The sequence below is a fragment of the Triturus cristatus genome, chromosome 2_1 (assembly GCF_964204655.1).
Source record: "Triturus cristatus chromosome 2_1, aTriCri1.1, whole genome shotgun sequence".
NCBI lineage: Eukaryota > Metazoa > Chordata > Amphibia > Caudata > Salamandridae > Triturus > Triturus cristatus.
Window position 1 is genome coordinate 256,509,559 of NC_140581.1, and position 18,205 is coordinate 256,527,763.

General features: G+C 43.8%; 1 protein-coding gene across 1 annotated transcript in view; it reads left to right on the forward strand.

Moving 5' to 3' along the window:
• Nucleotides 1-18,205, forward strand: part of TTC23L (tetratricopeptide repeat domain 23 like) — a 145,718-nt gene that overhangs the window by 78,993 nt on the left and 48,520 nt on the right. Inside the window, exons 6-9 of the mRNA XM_085640707.1 lie at nucleotides 960-1,085; nucleotides 6,968-7,145; nucleotides 10,340-10,448; nucleotides 17,572-17,699. Coding sequence (XP_085496833.1) covers nucleotides 960-1,085; nucleotides 6,968-7,145; nucleotides 10,340-10,448; nucleotides 17,572-17,699 — 541 coding nt within the window. The remainder of the gene's footprint in view (nucleotides 1-959; nucleotides 1,086-6,967; nucleotides 7,146-10,339; nucleotides 10,449-17,571; nucleotides 17,700-18,205) is intronic.

Genomic DNA, 18,205 nt, shown 5'->3' on the forward strand with positions numbered 1-18,205 from the left:
AAGGGTCAAGAAAGTGGTAATGTGCTAATAACTGAAACAGCAGTGTTAGAGAAAGGCTTGTAAGATCATACCTGCCACCTAGCATGGACATTAATCAGAGGTAGCAAAGTGTAGTAACTGATACCCTAGCTTGCCCTGAAAGTGCACTTGCTACCCCTGTTCTCAGAGGCCACGGAGGAAAAAAAAAGAGAAAAAAGTAAAAAGTACAGTAAGAGCCATTTCCGTTCTTTTGTCTCTGCTTTGTGGAATACCCTAAACCAACATCCAAAAAATAGGAGTCTGTTTGTCAAAGGGTGTTTGCTGTCACTTCCACTGCCTCTAGCATTTTGGTGATTCAACGTCCAAGCCACTTAGACAAGTATAGCAATGCTAATCAATGTGACATGCTGATATGGAAAAAGCATTGATGGACACAGGAACACAAATATTGCCAAGAGCAGTCTAGGAATGCCAGTGAAACTGAAGTGCAGATACTAATGTGGGTGCCAAAAAAGAGACCAGGAAAACCCCATTGAATTCTCAGAACAATATGGCAAGGCTGCGTAATCTGTTGTATGCTGATATTGTTACAGCATTGATATAGAGACCAGGAAAACACTGATTGCCAACACTAGTATATGGAATCCAACTGGACAGATAAGTGCTAATGCTAGATATATCAGAAAAACATAATCGATTGCTAAAACCAGTATGTTAAGATGTCAAGGAATCTGGTATTTGTTAACACTGGTATTAGCAATGGCGGAAAGAGACCATGAAATTCATTTGATTTCACACAGAGGTATAGTAAAGCCAAAACGTCTGCAGAAAATGAGAATAGACTGTAATAGAACATAATTACCATTCCATCATCCCTATTTATAGTGATAACATACCAATCAACATTTGAAGATTCAAAAGAGACATTACCTGTTTTATGTTTTTTTGTCTACAAGCTGTCTTTTCTTTGACTGCCAAACTGGAAGGGAATCACTTTACAACCTGCAGAAGGTGGAGAAAATCCTGGAGGAGCTAAAGGCATTGGAGGGACAAAAAGCCAAAGGATTGAAAGTCTCAGAGATAGATCTTGCTGTTTCACTGGGGAGGTAAAGCTGGTTTGTGATATTTAATTACTGTTCTGATTGCACCCAGGCCCCAAGACATGTAAGAGGTGATACCCTACTTCACTCTGTTGCAGGTATTGTTTTCACCATCTAAAATCATTGTAAAGGGGAGCTTGAAGTAAATAAAAATGAATACCAAATGGAGTAGTTGAATTGTTATAGTCCAAAGGATGATCCTGTTTTCTGAGCCTGTGGCAGCTGATCTTATTTTATTTTTATTTTTTAAACTTTATTTTTCATTTTGCAATAACAAAACCAAATTGTCAATGATACAGCATATAGGGACATACCTTTGATGTGATTGGCAATACTTGGTACAGGTAATAGCAGCAGAGGTAAAAAGACACAAGAGGGGTACATATGCATCCGTGAGTATAACACAGTGAGGTATAAGCATGTGACACACCAATGACACCCAGGCCGCTGGTTGCTGGAATGAATTCTCTCGCTCCCCATCATGAACAGGGTGGGCTTCCACATCCGACCCGCTTTCCCCATTTTCTAGTCTATCATGAGTGGAGGGCTCTCCCTCCGCCAACCCAGAAGAACACACTTCACGCCAGATCATCAGGTCCTCTTGTAGCTTCTCGTCCCTACGAGTAAGTTTCATATGTGCTTTTTTGGCTAGGGACCACTCGCACACATACTTTAGCCAGAAGGGCACTTCTAGGCCCCTCTGTCCCATCCATGTTATGGCCACCCTACGCCTAGCTAGCACAAGCATTAATTGTAGCAGTTTATAGGGAAGTTTCTTTTTCTTGGGCTACTTGACGGACGCAAGCAGACAACTCAAGGGTTCCTTCCGGTCTCAACTGAAGACCCGTGGCTGCACTAATCCTGCCAACCACCTCCGCCCAAAATTGCCTGACCACTGAGCACTCCCAGGCCAAGTGCAAAAAGCCCGCTTTCTCTATGGCACATCTCGGGCATCTATCGTTCCTGTCACCTGAAATGCATTTTAATGATACCGGGGTTAGGTAGGTGCGATGCAGGAAATTGAAGTGTGTCAGTTTAAATCTGGCATCACAGGAGACAGTGCGTGTGAGGGTGCCTGTTTCTCCTTCAACTGGACGCCTAAATCCCTCTCCCAGGCGGCCCTGGACGGCGGCACTGGGGGCGTGGAGTCCTGTTTCATAGCTTTATAGAGGAGAGAGATCAGTTTGCGACCACCACCACATGTAAGCAGGATGTCTAAACTTTGTGTCGGTTGTGGAATGTCCGGGTATTGTGGCCAGGTGACCTTTACCACCTCCTGAATACCTGTATATTGTAGTAATTGGCCTGCCCGAGGCTAAAGCTCTCCTCTGCCTGTTCATAAATGATAAATGTCTCATTGGGAAAAAGGTCGGCAAGGACCTCGCAGCCACCCTCCCTCCAGGGTTGAAACGACATATGCCTTCCCATGTCTGCAAAGTGTGCCAGTATCCAGATCTATAGCTCCCTGTGGAATGGTGCCTTCTTTAAGATCTTCTCGACAAACTGCTGCCACATGTCAGCCGTATGTCTCACCATGTAGGGTAGAGCTGCTCCCGCTCCCCTGCCCTGCATCAGTGCTTCCTGAAGTGCCAGGGCATCCACCCTACCCGACAGAAGACGTTTCTCCCAGTTGTCCGCGTCAGTCAGCCAATGTGCCGCAGGTTGTAATTGAACGGCATAATAATATAAATCAAAACGTGGAGCCTCCAAGCCTCCCTCCCCATAGCTGCGTATGATAGTGTTTAGGGTCACCCTACTGCGCCGTCCTGCCCAGAGCAGGGACGTGAGAATCATATTCAGGGTTTTGAAAACGCGTGTCGGTAATGGACATAGCGAATTCTGGAGGACATATAAGGTCCTGGGAAGCATCACCATCTTAGAGATGGCCAGCCTACCCATCAATGACAGTGGGAGGGTGTTCAAAATGTCACCGACCACTGTAAAGACGTGATTACCCGGTCTATGTTCCTGGCCAGCGCATGTGTGTCCGTCGGCGCGACCTGTATCCCCAAGTATCGGAAACCCACCCGCTCCAAGAGCAGCCCCAGGTCCGGAAGATCTTCCGGGGGCACCAAGGCTAATCCTGCCAATGGAAAGATCAGTGACTTGTTCCGATTGAGCCACAATCCAGATACCTTTCCAAATCTGTCCAATTGACGCAGCAGTTCAGGTAGTACGTCCCGGTGAGAAGCTAAATAGAACAGGGCATCATCGGCATACAGGGAGATAACGTGGCTCGTGTTGCCCACTCTAATTCCCCACTGATCCATTTCCTCCCTGACCCGGACCGCAAATGGTTCTATGGCTGGGCGAACAGTAGAGGCGAAAGGGGGCACCACTGGCGAGTGCCCCTACCCAGCTGCCATTCTTCTGAGCGCGCGCCCCCGAGCTTAACCCTTGCGTGAGGTTCCGTGTACAGTATGCGAATCCAGTGACAGAATTTGGGTCTCAGCCCCACCACCCGTAGGACCTCCAAAAGATACCCCCAATCTACCGTATCAAATGCCTTGGCGAGGTCGATGGAAACCAATACCATCTGTTCCTCCCAACCACGTACTTCATGAAGTATATGATTAAGCCGGCGCAGATTCATAGCTGTGTTTCGGCCTGGTATCAAACCACATTGGTCCTCATTCACCAAATGTGGCATGTATGGTCCTAAACGAGAGGCCAAAAGCTTACCAGCTGATCTTACTGAGTTGAATAATTGTCCACTTATACTTCTTGGTAGATTCAGTGCAATTATGAATCTTGTATTGAACAGTGTTGCTTTGTTTCCATTTGACCAGCATAAGAGTCAGGAGGTCTTATGTGATCTAGAAACTATAATTGACCCTTGAATACTTAAGTTATCTTTTGCCCCAAAGAACTAACCAGATTCATAAATCATATTCTCCAATTGAACAACAATTGGCTTCCAGTTATTTGCTTTTCCTGTATTAATGATTTTGTGACATCATTCAGGTCTCCATATATGGTCTCTTTCTGCTTTTAAATCAGTACAGCTTTCTAACCATGTTATGATTTGTTTCTACTTATCCATTTCTGACCTAAAGTTCCCTCACTCACAAAGCTAGACGGATACAGTGATCGCTCTGTTCCTGGATAAAAGGAATTTATTTTGTTACCTCACAGTCTATAAACATGGATGCATTTCATGCCAAAGAAGAGTGGTCATTTCTATTAAGCATGAATAATGAAATTGTGCAGTTTGGGAATGCCACCTCACAACCTAGCACAATATATGTCTCATTCATGAACAAATCTTATATAATGACATTACCATGTAACATTTCCCTTAGTTGTAGTGCTGAATATATTCCTGTTATTACGAAATCAGTTAGGCTTGTGGAAATTATTAATTCTGGGAGAGTGCTTGGTTCAGCAAATGCCTTGTGCAGAGTCCAGTGCAGGTTCACTTGAGCCTGAGCATCTGGTCATCCAGGAAAAAGTGGTTCTTCAGCACACTGACCCATGGAGTTCACTTCTTTGTCCTGAGTATAGGAGGGTGCAAATCCAATCCCTCAGAGCTCCTCTCAGGTTACAGAAAGCAGGGTAAATCATCTTCTGATCTTCTGCAGGTCCAAAAAGGTTTCTCAAGAGGGTGCCTTGAGTGCCACATTCATGGTTTGCACTAGCTAGGGGGTGAGCAGTGAACCCTGACTCCTCCCTAAGCAATGGGCTAAAAATTCCTAGGGGCAACCCTCCCCACTTATGCAGCAGTTCTTGTTTATTCTACTGCAGAGAATTCAACCATGCATTTTACTCCATAAACGTTCTCCTTTGTACCACTCGGAAGTTTGCCTATGGAAGTGAGTAGCTTCCTCCTTTGTGGTCACTCAGAACTGGTTCTGGGGTAGTATCCCCCCCACTGGGATTAGAGTCTGCTGGATGGGGGAACAAAGATTTGCCTTCCCAGGTCTCACTTCACATTTAGTTAGAAAGAGCAGTCCATTTATGAATCAATGAAGTTTCTTGGTCCACCCTAAGTGGACTTCCTCCAAGGGGAAGAAAAACAACCCCTCAGAAAGCAGTGTGTAAATCATTACTTATTTGGTGTGTTTATCAGTGGTTGTGCAGCCTCTAAAAATTTGCACAGGCTTAGAGATAAGGAATATATTGAATAATGTGGAATAACATTTATTCAGTCCATGGGATGAAAATCAAAAGAAAGTTTGGCTGTAATGTAATAGGAACCATTGTTGGTTCCGCCTATCGCAAGCTCATATATCTCTTAAACATAAAACTTCATGCCTATAAAATTAAATGTATGGTGCTAGACTACTAGATACTTCTAAATGGTGAAAATGACATTTATGTGAGGAGTCTATTATCTCTTATATTTCATGAAAAATGTGAGTGACTTCTGGAATAGTGACTAGAAGAAAATGTGTAATATTTTTCCAGTTAAGGATTTGAATTAGAAAATTCAGGATTTTTTCAGGCCAGAAAAAGACAAACACATCCACAAGGTAATGGAGCCATTAATGTGAACACTCACAGTGCCTTGTATAAACCTAACTTCTAGATGTAAAACCTAAGAAGTATTCTTAAAATGGCTGTTGTCAGTTTCTCCCCTGAATCCTTCCAGTGACTCAGGTTGGCTCGTCTATAGTCTGTATTTTTTCTAACTTAGAGTAAAAGGGGCTCCTTCCTGCACAAAAACAATCCTACAAGGCGTTTTCCTCTTTCTAGGTCTGTTGCAGAGTGCAGAACACATAGAAAGTGGAAAAAATAGGAGAAGAAATCCTATTTCTCCTCGTTACGCCTCACCTCGGGTGGCGTTCAGATTTTACTCTTCTCCAGGTTTACATCACTTTGTAAATTTAGAGCAGTTGTAATTTCCATGAGTCTTAAGTGGGAAAAAACACTGCAACGCCCATGGAGTGCCTCCTGGGTGCAGAGTAAGGCAAAGCAGGGATTTGCGCTGCATCGCCTTACCCATGATTAATGAGGCCACTCAGAGCCATGCAAGGTGGCTTTGTGTGGCTTCATAAATCTGTATGAGACCCCTGCCTCACACATGTACCACTTTACATGGTGCAAAAGTGGTCATAAAACATGGTCATAAATAAGTCCCTAATTATCCACCAATTTCTAATAACAGCAAATTGCATTAAATATTGAAGCTTTACTTTTTATGACTCCCTTTTAAAAAAAAACTGACGCTCTGAGAGCATGTATGTCAAGATTTAGGCCCTCATTTACTAATTTTTGGTGTAGGGCAGCGCTGCAAGCCTACCTGCTGCTCTGCCCTACGTCAACAGAAAAGGGCAGGAATGTGCTGTATCTATGAGATACGGCGCATTCCTCTCCTATTTTACTGCGCTGGCACTCAATTGTTGTAGGGATGATTGTTTTTGTGCAGAAAGGGACACCTTCCTGCACAAAAACAATAAATGGAGGCAATTTCCTCTTTCTTTGTGTGCTGCTGAATGCAGCACATACAGAAAGAGGAAAAAGCGGAGAGAAATAACATTATTTCTCCTCGTTGCACCTCCCCTATACCTCCCCTGCGGAAGTATAGGCTTTTTACACATTCTCAGGTTTATAGCATGTTGTAAATCTGGGAATGTGTCAAACGCCATGTGTGTTACGTGGGAACACCTACCATAGCGCCCATTGCACGCTTCCCCGAAGCAGCGTGAGGCAACACAGCTGTGCTGCCTTACACTATATCTACGAGGCCATGAAAAGCCATGTAGGGGGGCTTGCCGCAGACTCGTAAAAATGGCTAAGCCCTGGTCACCACTGGAAATTCCAAAAAAGTGACGTTCCAGCGGCGCACATTGGCTTGTAAATACGCCCCTTGATGTCCTCTGTTAGATGAGGACCTTCGCATAGCGGTGTACTTCTTTGCTACAAACAGGTTTGTCTTTTTCTATTAGGGCCTGTGTGCTGCAGAACAAACTGAGCTTGGCTGCTGGCTATTTTGAGAATGCTGTTGATTGTGTGAACATGACTGAAGGAGATCGAGTGCCTCAGCTAATAAGCATTTATCAGGAGATGGCTAAAGCAGAACAGCTGCGGGGCAAGCATGACCGTGCCATTGAGCACCTACTGCAGGTAAGCTTAATGGGACTGCATATCTCTATTGATTCTTGCTTTTGTGATAGTATCTGAAAACTTTGCAAATGAATTAGTATTACACATTTCTTCTGTTTATAAGCAGCTGGCTGTTATTAAAGCACTTCATTTAAATTGAAATAATTTTTATGTAAATATTATTAGATATATACATATTTCCATTTAATTTATAATTCATTTGAATTCGCCTAAACTGTAGTAGACACTTAACAGGTGCTTACTAAATTGTGATCAAACCAATAAAATGTTTGTGAAAACAAAAAAACATGGATCCTGATAAGCAAAGTTTAAAATATATCATTCATGTCATTTGTATTTAAGCGCTTTGTTCTTAGACTCGTAAACTGAATAAGCCCATGGCTAGAAATGTAAAAGTAGAAGTGAAAATGTATATTCCCACTTGAATTACTTTTACATTTTTTCCAATTCACAAACAATTCAGTATTAGGCCTGTAAAGCTGCTCGAATCACAGGGTTCCAGGCGTACTCCTTGAGAATCTATGTGACTTCTTTAGTCTTAGCCCTTTGTCCAATATGGAATTTTACAAACAATACAATTCCTCATTGAAGTCATGGTGCAACTGCAACTTCACAAGCTCACGGGCTAAGTACGCCTTTCAAGGGGGAATAGGTGTGCTGCCTTTTGTTAAGGTCCTCTAAGATAAGGTCCTTTATGTAATGACATTCAAGTGGATTCTGTGTTGTGGTTTGGTTGTCTTGGGTAACTCTGGACCTAAAAACCGAATCTAATGAGTGAACTATTTCCAGAAAAACTTTCAGTTGAGACGTTATGGCTACCTGCTAAAATGTAAAACCATCAGATTCCCCCCAACAGTGCCCCATACACTGTCCTTAAGTTAGCACAATATCACAAATGGCCTCAGTATTAACATTGTGTGAGAAAATCATCCTTTCTGTGCTGATCACCCCCATTTTTTTTTTACTTATACTTGTGGTGTCTGACTGTGCCCTGGGCCCTGCTAACCAGGCCCAAGGCCAGCCGCTAACTAGGCCCAGGTCCAGTGCTCCGATTTAAAAGGTATATGGTAATTAGGTGTAATTACAAATGACACTCACAGCCCACCTGTAAGTCCCTAGAATATGGTAGGGTTTTTAGGTGTAGAGGCCCAGGAGCCTTGAGGCACTTAAGTGTGCACTGCCGTGTTGCCTGCTGGCATTTGAAAAGTCAGCACTGCTTTGCAAGCTGCTTTCCAATTAGAATGACATGCAAATTCGACTTTGCATTTAAAGGTACTTCCAAAGTATTAAACTATCTTAGTTTTACATATAAGTCATCCCTAATATCTACCCTAGGTGCCCCCAGGGTAGGGTTGCCATGTAAAAATAAGCAGGGACATTTTAAAAGATGCTTTATACGCCCTGGTGAAGGGAAAACGACCACTGTAGCGTTTTAGCTCCATAGGCTAACATGGAGATACTGTAATATATTGTACCTGTTGATAGGAGTGAGATCAAATAATATTTCAAGAGCTTCAAAGTTTGGTAATTAGAAATCCAACAACTTGCTACTGTTGAATTTATCATAAATAATACAGAAGAGAATCTATAGAACTTTTATTTCTGTGTGCCAAAATCCAGCCTTCTGGCAGCCTCTCCTGATTGGCCAGGTTTAAAAGACTTAGTCAAACTGCTTCGATAAGGTGATAAGTGGCCTACATAGAGGCAGAGGTTATCTGATGGAGGGAGCTCTGCAACTGCAGAGAGCAGGCCAGGAAGGGGGCCTGGTAAATCAAACTGGGACTGGGCTTCAAAGAGAGCAGAACAGTAAGGAATGCCAGCCAAGCTTACCCCCTCTTCCTGTAACCCTCCCCCTGCACCCCAGCCAGATGGCCACCCCAGGAATGGAATTTTCAGGAGGTGTGGAAAGGGAGTGCTAAGGGAAATGAGCCACACCAGTGGGTTGGTTAAGCCAGCTCTTACTCCCAAGGAGTGAAAATCTCCATCTTGAATTTTGAAGTGCAGTGCTTTGTAAGACAAGAGTATGCCACACTTTGGAGGAAGCTGTCATGCTATTGGGTGGCACTCTGTACCACATTGGCCCGGGTTGCCACCCTGCATGTCGCCTCAGAACATTGGCTATATATGTGCGAGCTGCATAGCAACTCAGATCTGCTGCCTGAAACTACAAGAAGAAGAAGATCTGCCCTGGTGGAATCCTGGCCTGCACCAAGAGGGCTGTGCTCTAAATGACTGTGCATGCTGCACACTAAGGAACTACAGCCCCAAGGACTTCAGCTGGCTTAAAAAAGAGAAGGAGTGTACTCCCTGAAAGCAACAACAGGTTAAAAAAGCTCCACCTGCATCATCTCTCGCAAGAAGTACCCTGCTGACCACCTTCAGCTGGACTTTAAAGGATTTGGCCAGATGCACTGTGGGAACTGTAGTTCCAACTTCCGAGTTGCAACTCAGAGACTCTGGAACTTTGGAATTGTATTTGGGATACTTTGAACCCTCAAGCGGAACTTCTGGAAGAATTTCCAGAAGTTTGGAGCAACTTTTGAAAAAAGCTTCATAAGGTTAAAAGACCTACATCGAGAGTCAAGCTGACTACCTCACAGCACGACCCGGCCTAGATTTCCGGTTCGTCCCGCTGGAAGCTGCGAAGCTCAAGACTTCCAGGAGTTGACAAGGGATTCCCGCTGAATTAAGCCGGCAAAGCCGCTGCGAGTCCAGCCTGCTGAAAAAGGCCCACTCGACGTCGAGAGAAAACACGCACATGATGCCCAAAAATGGCTCAGATTGATTTCTTCTACTAGTACAAACTTGTTGTGCTAGTACCACTCCCACAGCTTTCAACCTTTTCATCCTCATTTCTCCTTTACCAGCAGCCACCTATTTATAGAGCAAAATCCAGATTGTGCACTAATTTCTTATTTGAGATAAGCAGTCTGTCAGTTAAAGTAGACTAGTTCTTATTTTGCTTTGGAGCTAACTATATTAACTATTCAATGTTGACTTCATATGTGTCTGGATTATATTACTTTTGAATAGTCTTTCACTGATGGTACTAAAAATCTTTCCAAAACATATTTTACAGTAATTATTTCACAGTGAAATTAAGGTCTTCGGTCTGTGAACGACCTTTTAGGAGTGTGTCTATAACCAAACACTGTTTTTTGTGATTGTAATTCTGACACTTTCTCTTACTCCAGGCACATTCTATTTCCAAAGCACTTTACAATAAAGGCAGCATTGAAGCAGCTGAGACAGCGTTACTGCTAGCAAAAGCATACGCCAGTTCTGGAAACTTCCAATCTGCAGGTAGGTACCTTGCTCACAGACGAAGGTATTTGGAAACATCAAGATAGTGTTGGCATTTTTAGCAATGGACTTTATACGAGAATTCAAGATGTTGTGTGGCTTTAAATCCTTGTCTCAGACACACAATTTATGTTGTGCTTGTGAGGTCATGTTTGAAGTGCCGCAGTCTCCCTCGAAGGCACCTGTTGAACATCCACACACCTTAAGCACTGCAATCTCTCTGAATCACAAAGGTGTTCTCCATAGGCATCCTAGCCTTTCACCAGGCCACTTATACCTATTTTACAAAGTTTTTCATTGAAGCAATCTTTGGGAGAGTTGGGGGTGATCGGACCAAAAGATGCTTTTGTGCTAGTGAAATTCACAAACACCTTGGTTGCGGCATCTTGGTGATGCTCATATGCAGGTGTGAAGCAATACATATGACTCCATTTTATCATTCTATCTGCACTGTTTTTTCTCTTGCCCTATGGACATATGAGCAAATAGGCCTTTAGTCTGTGCTAGGGCAAGCAAGGGGATAGCCAATGGAAGAGAAAAGCTACTATACAGATACCTTCAAGTGCTTGCAGGATTTTGGTTATTCCCACGTTATTAGGAAGAGATATCTAGAACTGAACTCTTAGAGTGCATTTTGGGTTCAGGCCCAGATTCAAGATGGTTGAAAGTTAGGGAATTTGGATGAGGAGTTGAGAGGCTTGTTTGAGAGCGAGGCTAGGATATTCGAATGGGCAATGTCCACATATGGATATAGCCAATGTAAAGACTTTAGCACAAGTCCAACGTATCTCTCTTGGAATCAGCTGTGCACCCAGCATTGTTAGAATAGGAGGAAGCAGAAGGGGCATATTTTATATAAAGTACTGGTGAAGTTCATCATGTGTGTGGATTTGCTGGCAATTCTGATGACAAACTGTATTTTTAGACAGATGTAATTGGTCGAAACATGGTAGAATTTAAAGGATAATTACAGGCCATTGTGTCTTGCCATATTACAAAATCATCTGGCCCTCAGAAGCTCTCATCCAGCCTTCAGACACCGAGCTAGACCTTCATCACCATGTGTCTGCCCTCAGAGAGGCTCAGAGAAGCCTCATTGGCCCGCAGTTTGCACTCACAGACCCCCAGTGCTGTTCTGTACCTGCCACCTGCAGCATGTTCTTTAAGACCCCAGGTTTTCCTGGATACCCTTGGCTTGTCATTTAAAGCATGGAACAGGCCCTTAGATGCCCTCATTTAGACCCTTTGTACCAAGGGAGTAACCACCATTTTAAAAACCCCTAAGCTGCATCATAATTATGATTATGACCAAGAGACCCAAAACAATGGCAGGATTTTCTTCCAAAGAACATGTCACTAAATAGCTCAAATTGTGTCTATTAGTGAAAAAAAGTAAAAAATATTTCTATTTCGTCAAAAAGCTGACAGTTTTCTAACTGCAGTTTTCTTAAAAGGTACCCATGATTTAAATGAAAATATTCAAGTACTACCTGCAGAGACAGATCATTCTCAGGCACGTTAAAGAAATCCAACATAGGATTTACAGCCAGTTGTGAACAGTCCCTTAAGAAACATTGCTATATTTTTATGGTATTCTGGACAAGTCTTACTCTAAATATGGGTAATGGCTAGGGTGAGGGAGCAGTGGGTTTCAGCTCCTCCAGGAAAACCTAGTTACAGATGGTGGAAGAACGGAGCATTTTCCAGATTCATTTCCCTAAAAAGTGGCTTGAAAGCCTTAGGTCGACCAATCAAATCTCATCCACACCCTGAAATCTCCAAAGGGATTCACTGGTAATGTCCTTAATGAGTTCTCCTCCTACCTTTCCCATCCACACTATTTCGTTTACATGGCCACCTCCAGGTCCCGAAAGATCCATATCACTTGTTCAGTATCCCAGGATTCCATACTCCAACCTCTACGTGAAGCCACTGGGGCTCTACTCACAGATAACAGCATTGAGATTTAACAAAATGCTGACTATATACAACTCTACGTGAAAGTCTTCTCTGCTCCAGACATCCAACTCCTCCAACATTGCTTGCCCCGCATTCAGACCTGAATGCTTAGTACCTAACTGAAGCTCAACCCAACCAAGAGACTTCCTGGTGTTTATCAATGTAGGAGGCTGACTCAGTACATAGTGTCCACCTGGCGTGAGACACTGTGCTCTGAGTCCAGGCAACCCTTAGTGATAGTGTTTAGGTCCCTGAAAACCAAAGTTCTCAAGAGGTAGCTGTGGAGAGCAGCTAAGGCTTATCCAGGAGGGTGTAAAGCAATTGCATGTACCACTTTAGTCACTCAGTAAGCTTTTCACACAAGTAAGAACCACACCAGCTGTGAAGAAAAATACTTTACATTTATTACTATACACTAGACAGTAGCTTGGTATATATCCTACACCGAGTTATCAATTACACACAAGGGTTACATAGAAAACATATAAATAGCATAGGAAAACACATAGGACCCCACCTGAGGGGGCAAAACCATATACTAAAACAGTGGAATGCGGAATAGGTACCAAAATGGGACTAGGACAGAAGGTTGGAGGACCCCAGAGGAAGCAAGGAACCACCCAAGGTGAGTAGGCAGGGACCCTAAGGCGCTCGGGTGCACAGTGGTTACACCGGGTCAGACGTCGATAGGACAACACAGGTAAGTCACAGTTTGGATTTTAGAGTTCTAGGACCATTCCCAAAGGTCTCAGAGGGAGCCACTTAGAGGAAGGAAGGTTGGAAAGTCACCCCACTCATAGATACCCAGAAGTGCTGAATACCTGCAGCAGGGAGCCCAGGTGCTTAGAGGTGAAGTGATGTCGAAAATCTACATAGATGGCAATTTAGGGTCATGGACGTTCTGCAGCTAAAGCATCTCATGGACCAGGCTGATGGAAACAGGACGAAGGTTCCAGATGAGAAGAACTTGAATGCAGAGGGGACAGAGTCCAAGCCAGCCCGGAGGTGACCAGATGCTTCAGGAGCACAATACCAGCCCAGGTTGAAAGTTCTTACTGAGATGTGGTGAGAAGAAAACAACAGCTGTGGAGACCAGGCAATGTTGTAGAAGACCAGGAGCCTCTCAAGAGCTGTCTCTCGCCGGGTGACGAGTGCAGGACGGTCAGCGGCCGGCAGGACCACCAAGAAGCCTTGGCAAATGCAAACAGCGGTTCACGGGTGAAGACCAGCAAGGTCTTAGCGACGAACCCGGAAAGATTAAGTCAGAACCGGCTCTCAGCACGATGGAGGGCCAGAAGGAATCAGTGAAGTCCCCTCGAGGACACTCTGGCAGCAGGCACAGGAGGCTGCAAGGAAGCCAGAGCAGCACACAAAAGAAGAAGCCCCATGAGGCAAGGGATGCAGACGGGATGACTTGCCTGGAGCTTTGTAGTGCTGGAATCAGTGGCTACTTGGAGCTTGAAGATCTTCTGTTAATAGAACCAACAAGCCGTGGCAACAACAAAAAGATGCGGTACTCATGGAGGCAATCACTGTTGGCTGGAGATGCATTACAGAATCCCAACTTGCAAGGAAGACTGGTCAAGCCTCTAGTAGTCTATTGAAAAGTTCCTCATGTAAAATACGTAGATGACACAGATGTGGGTGAATGTTACAGTCGCAGTCCGAGGCTGCTTCCATGGACAGCTGACACACCTGAAGAATCTTAGGGTAAGAGTACAGGATAAATTGGAAAGTAATTGTAAAGGCTGTGATGGCGAAATAAAGATAGCAAACACAACAAGATGATTGGCGGAGTGTTGAAACCTTTCAACCACTCACCCCTAGTCAAGAGATTTGGGTTTAATCCATCGTTCTTTTGCTCTCTATGCCACCCCAGTTTGGACCCAGCCATATGCAAATCAGTCTTGACCCTGCTCCCCAAGGGAACAGTCCAGCCCAAACTGCCAGGCCATGTCCTCCCTGGACCGGAAACAAGCATCCTAAAACCGGTCCCAGGATACTTGTTTCTGGTCCAGGGAGGACCTGGCCTGGCAGTTCGGACTGGACTGTTCCCTTGGGGAGCAGGGTCAAGACTGATTTGCATATGGCTGTGTTTAAACCGCATTGGCATGAGGAGCAAAAAAACTATGAATTTCTGTACTGGGGTGAATGTTTGACATTGTTCAGCATTCTGTCCATCAATTGTTCTTTTTGGTGAAATAAAGATGGCACCCATTTTTAGGTATGACTTGGCAGACTACCTGTCTGCCAGATCTATTGTTACTCCTGCTTTACCATATACATAGAATGGGCTTGGTCCGCACAGACGAGTATTTCTCTAACCATGCTTTTGGCTATTTGGCGAATCAATCTTATGCATTATTGTGCATGAGGGACTATATTGCATCTCAAAAGTACACTGAATCATCTCACATTAAGGGCACTTAGGGATGTTGCAAAAAGTGGTTGAAAATTGTGCATCAACTTTTTGTTGTCTCTAATTTTGTTAATGAGCCTTTATACTAATATATAACATTACAAAATCTTCAGTTGCAGGGATGTCGCAAAATGACCTGCCTAATAAATATTTATGAAGCAGGTTGCTATTTACAACCCCCTGTGATTAGCTACAAGCAGAGGATGACGGGCCTGCAAGGAACAGTGGTCCTCCATTCCTTTGTTTGCGTTCACTATTGGGAAATCTTTGGGAGTCACCTGATACCATTCACAAAGGGAAAGGTCACCCAAGGGAACACCTTCCCGTTTGCAAGTCGGTTACCACCTCTTTTGAGGTGACAGTAACTGATCAGTGGTTTTCAACTGCAATTGCGGTCGCAAATCATTGGTACATGACATACTGAATCACAATAGGAGGGTCTATCCTTTCATGTACCTTCCTATTTATAAATCGGTATGGGTCGCTAAACCCGTTTTGCAAGTCAGAAAGGCTTTTCCGACTTCTAAAATGAGTTTAATTCGTAGCTAAAAGCCATTTGGCTTGCTGTCTCAATCCCTGTAATTTTGCAGGGTTTGCAATTGTAAAATGGTTTTGGCATCTGCCCTAAATTCTCTATCTCGTAGATGCATTGCATTAAAAAAAAGTATCATTTTTTCCTCTTTTCAATGCAACAGACTTTTTTAGTGGTACAAACAGAGTTCATAATGCAAGCCAGACCGTTGACTTGGCCAATGCTTGTTTTTTAAGGCTCTTTCTCTCACCTAGACGATCTTTCATCCAAGAACTTACAGATTAAAAAAGTAAAATTAATAATATGAACACCGATGTCTCCTCACACGCCTCATTTTATCTTTCAATGCCGTTATGATTTAGTCTAGTAGAACATTACTTTTGTAAACCGAATGCTTTATATTATCCAATATCATTTGTGAGCTTATCGCTGCACTATCATTGGCTACTGGATTGTCCCTATTCGAGGCACTGAGAAGACGCACAAGTGTTTCCTTGTTGGAATCTAGCTGGTTTCTCAAGAGAGGAGAAAAGAATATGTGTGAAATGTGCAAAGATCAGGGGGCTTATTTATCAGCCCTTTGCAACACTTTTGCGACGCCGTTGTGTCACTTTTAGTGACGCAGCAGTGGCGTAAATAATGCGCCGCTTTGCGCCACATTTACAAAGTGCCGCATCCAGGCAGATACATCACTTTGTAAACCCCGGTGCCACATTATACCTGCGTCGGGTACAGGTGCGCAACGCCCATTGGGCTGAAAGGGCTTCAGCCCCCCCCGTTGTGTGTGTCAGCCCGGCTGAGACAGCTTCCCGGGCACCCACACAGCCAAACCCGAGTTCTTCACAGGTCTTTAAAAGACATTTTACTTGTTAATGAGGCTTTGTTGTTTTTCACCCCTTCATAGAGCCGCTGCATCTATTGCAGGAACAATTAGCACCCCCAAAATATTTTTTTACCCCCCCCCCCGAATGTATGCAGGGTGGGTGTTCCTCCGCAAGAAAGCCTTGTAGAAGTGGTGCAGTGAAATCTATTAGATTTCGCTGCGCCACTTCTAAGACGCCACTGCATCAAATCCTTATGCCTGGCTCATAGCAGGCGTAAGGGTGAAGCAGTGTAATAGTTATAGGCCTCACCCATGCATTGCTGGAGTTGTCATGCTTACAACACAACTCCAGCAATGTGTGAGTTTTGTGCCGACAGATGCGTCAGGATTCCTGAAGCATCTGTAAATCTTTAGTAAATACGGCGCATCCATTGTGTCACAAGGAGGGCACAGTGAAAAGTGTTGCATCGCTGTTTTATCTCAACACTTTTCACAAATAATGTCCCAAGTGCTTAATGGGGAAGTTAAGGACCAGCAGATGGCTTGTAAGACTTGGGGCAGATGTTTTATAAATACTCGCAACGCAGCGCAGCACCCAAAGAGGCTGCACTGGGTGCGTGACAGGGAGGGAGCAGGAGAGCGCCATATCTTCAGAGATATGGCTCTCTCCTCCCCTCTACCTAGCACAGGCACTGATTTCAGCTACAGAGCGAACACGCCTTAATGCCATAGCACAAGGGTGTGTGCTTGAGTCTAGAATAGGTTTTGTACAGGAAACTGTACAAAATACCATTCTTAGACAAGTTTAAAAGCTTTCCCCACTTTGTATGTGTGCTGCACAGTGCTGCACGCATGCAAAGTTGTAAAAGAAAGGAGAAATAAAAACATTTTCCTATTAGCGCCTCCTTTGAAGTGGTGTTAACTTTTAGCGCTAAACCCTGTCTACAATTCTTTGGGGTTTTGCATTAGAAGGTACGGGTGGTTGCATGGAAACACTTATGTAACGCTCCCTTGGCGCTTAGTTACGCAAAGCAGTGCTTTGTGCTACTTTTACGTTACTTTCCAATGCAAAACAAGTTTTGCGCTGGAAAGTAAATTCCGCAAAAAACATATTGTGCTGGTACTCAGAGCAAAATGTTTGAAAATCTACCCATTGGTATGGCACTTTCCATGGTGTCAAAGATACTGTTGTGGGATACATTGTCAGGATCAAATTGCCAGAAGGGACGAGGAATATTTGGACCAAAAGAAGGTACTGTGCAACTGAAAAACCTTTTAAGGTGTTGGTGGATAGTGGAAGGGAGAACAAAGATTCAGATATAATTTTACATATTAAAGTTAAAAAAAGTATTAGACTACTGAAAGACATTGTTTCCGTTTCTTATTTTAGATGTTGCGGAGAAGTACTTTGCAGAAAGTCTGAATGCATGCCAGACAGCTCTGGGTCCTGATGATTCTCAGACTCTCAGGATATTGGTAGAATACAGCAAGTGGCTTGTGAAAATTGGAAGAAATCAGGTAAGATGCAGCCAACACTTACTGGTCTGTCTTTATTGAGGTTTTGTTGCTGTGAGTAAATATTCATTTTCTTTTTTTTTTTTTTCTCCTCATTTTCAACCCACTCGGGCTCGTCCAAGCTGATGATTAGTGAGAAATACAACCGTCTCAGTGTACTGGATTTGCTGGCTTATACCCCATAAGGGCGGAGCCTGCCAGTGTTATCTCAGTCAACAGTAAAAGGACAGCGCCCACTTGGGAGGCCCATTACTCAGCTTAAAACTGCTGGAGCGTCTCAATCATACCCATGAGAGGGCTACAGGGTATACCAGAGAAGGCGGGCTGTGTAATCCTTGGACTAGGGGGGAAAAAAAAAAACCCTAGCTCCATTTCAACAAGTTCCAAAAATCTTGTTTCTTCTTATTTCCTGCCGTTGAGAGATCTAATCTGGATGTCCTCAACAAAGAGGTCTGCCAGCTTTGATGCGTAGGTGGTAACAAGTCTTTCCATTTAATGCAGATCTCTCT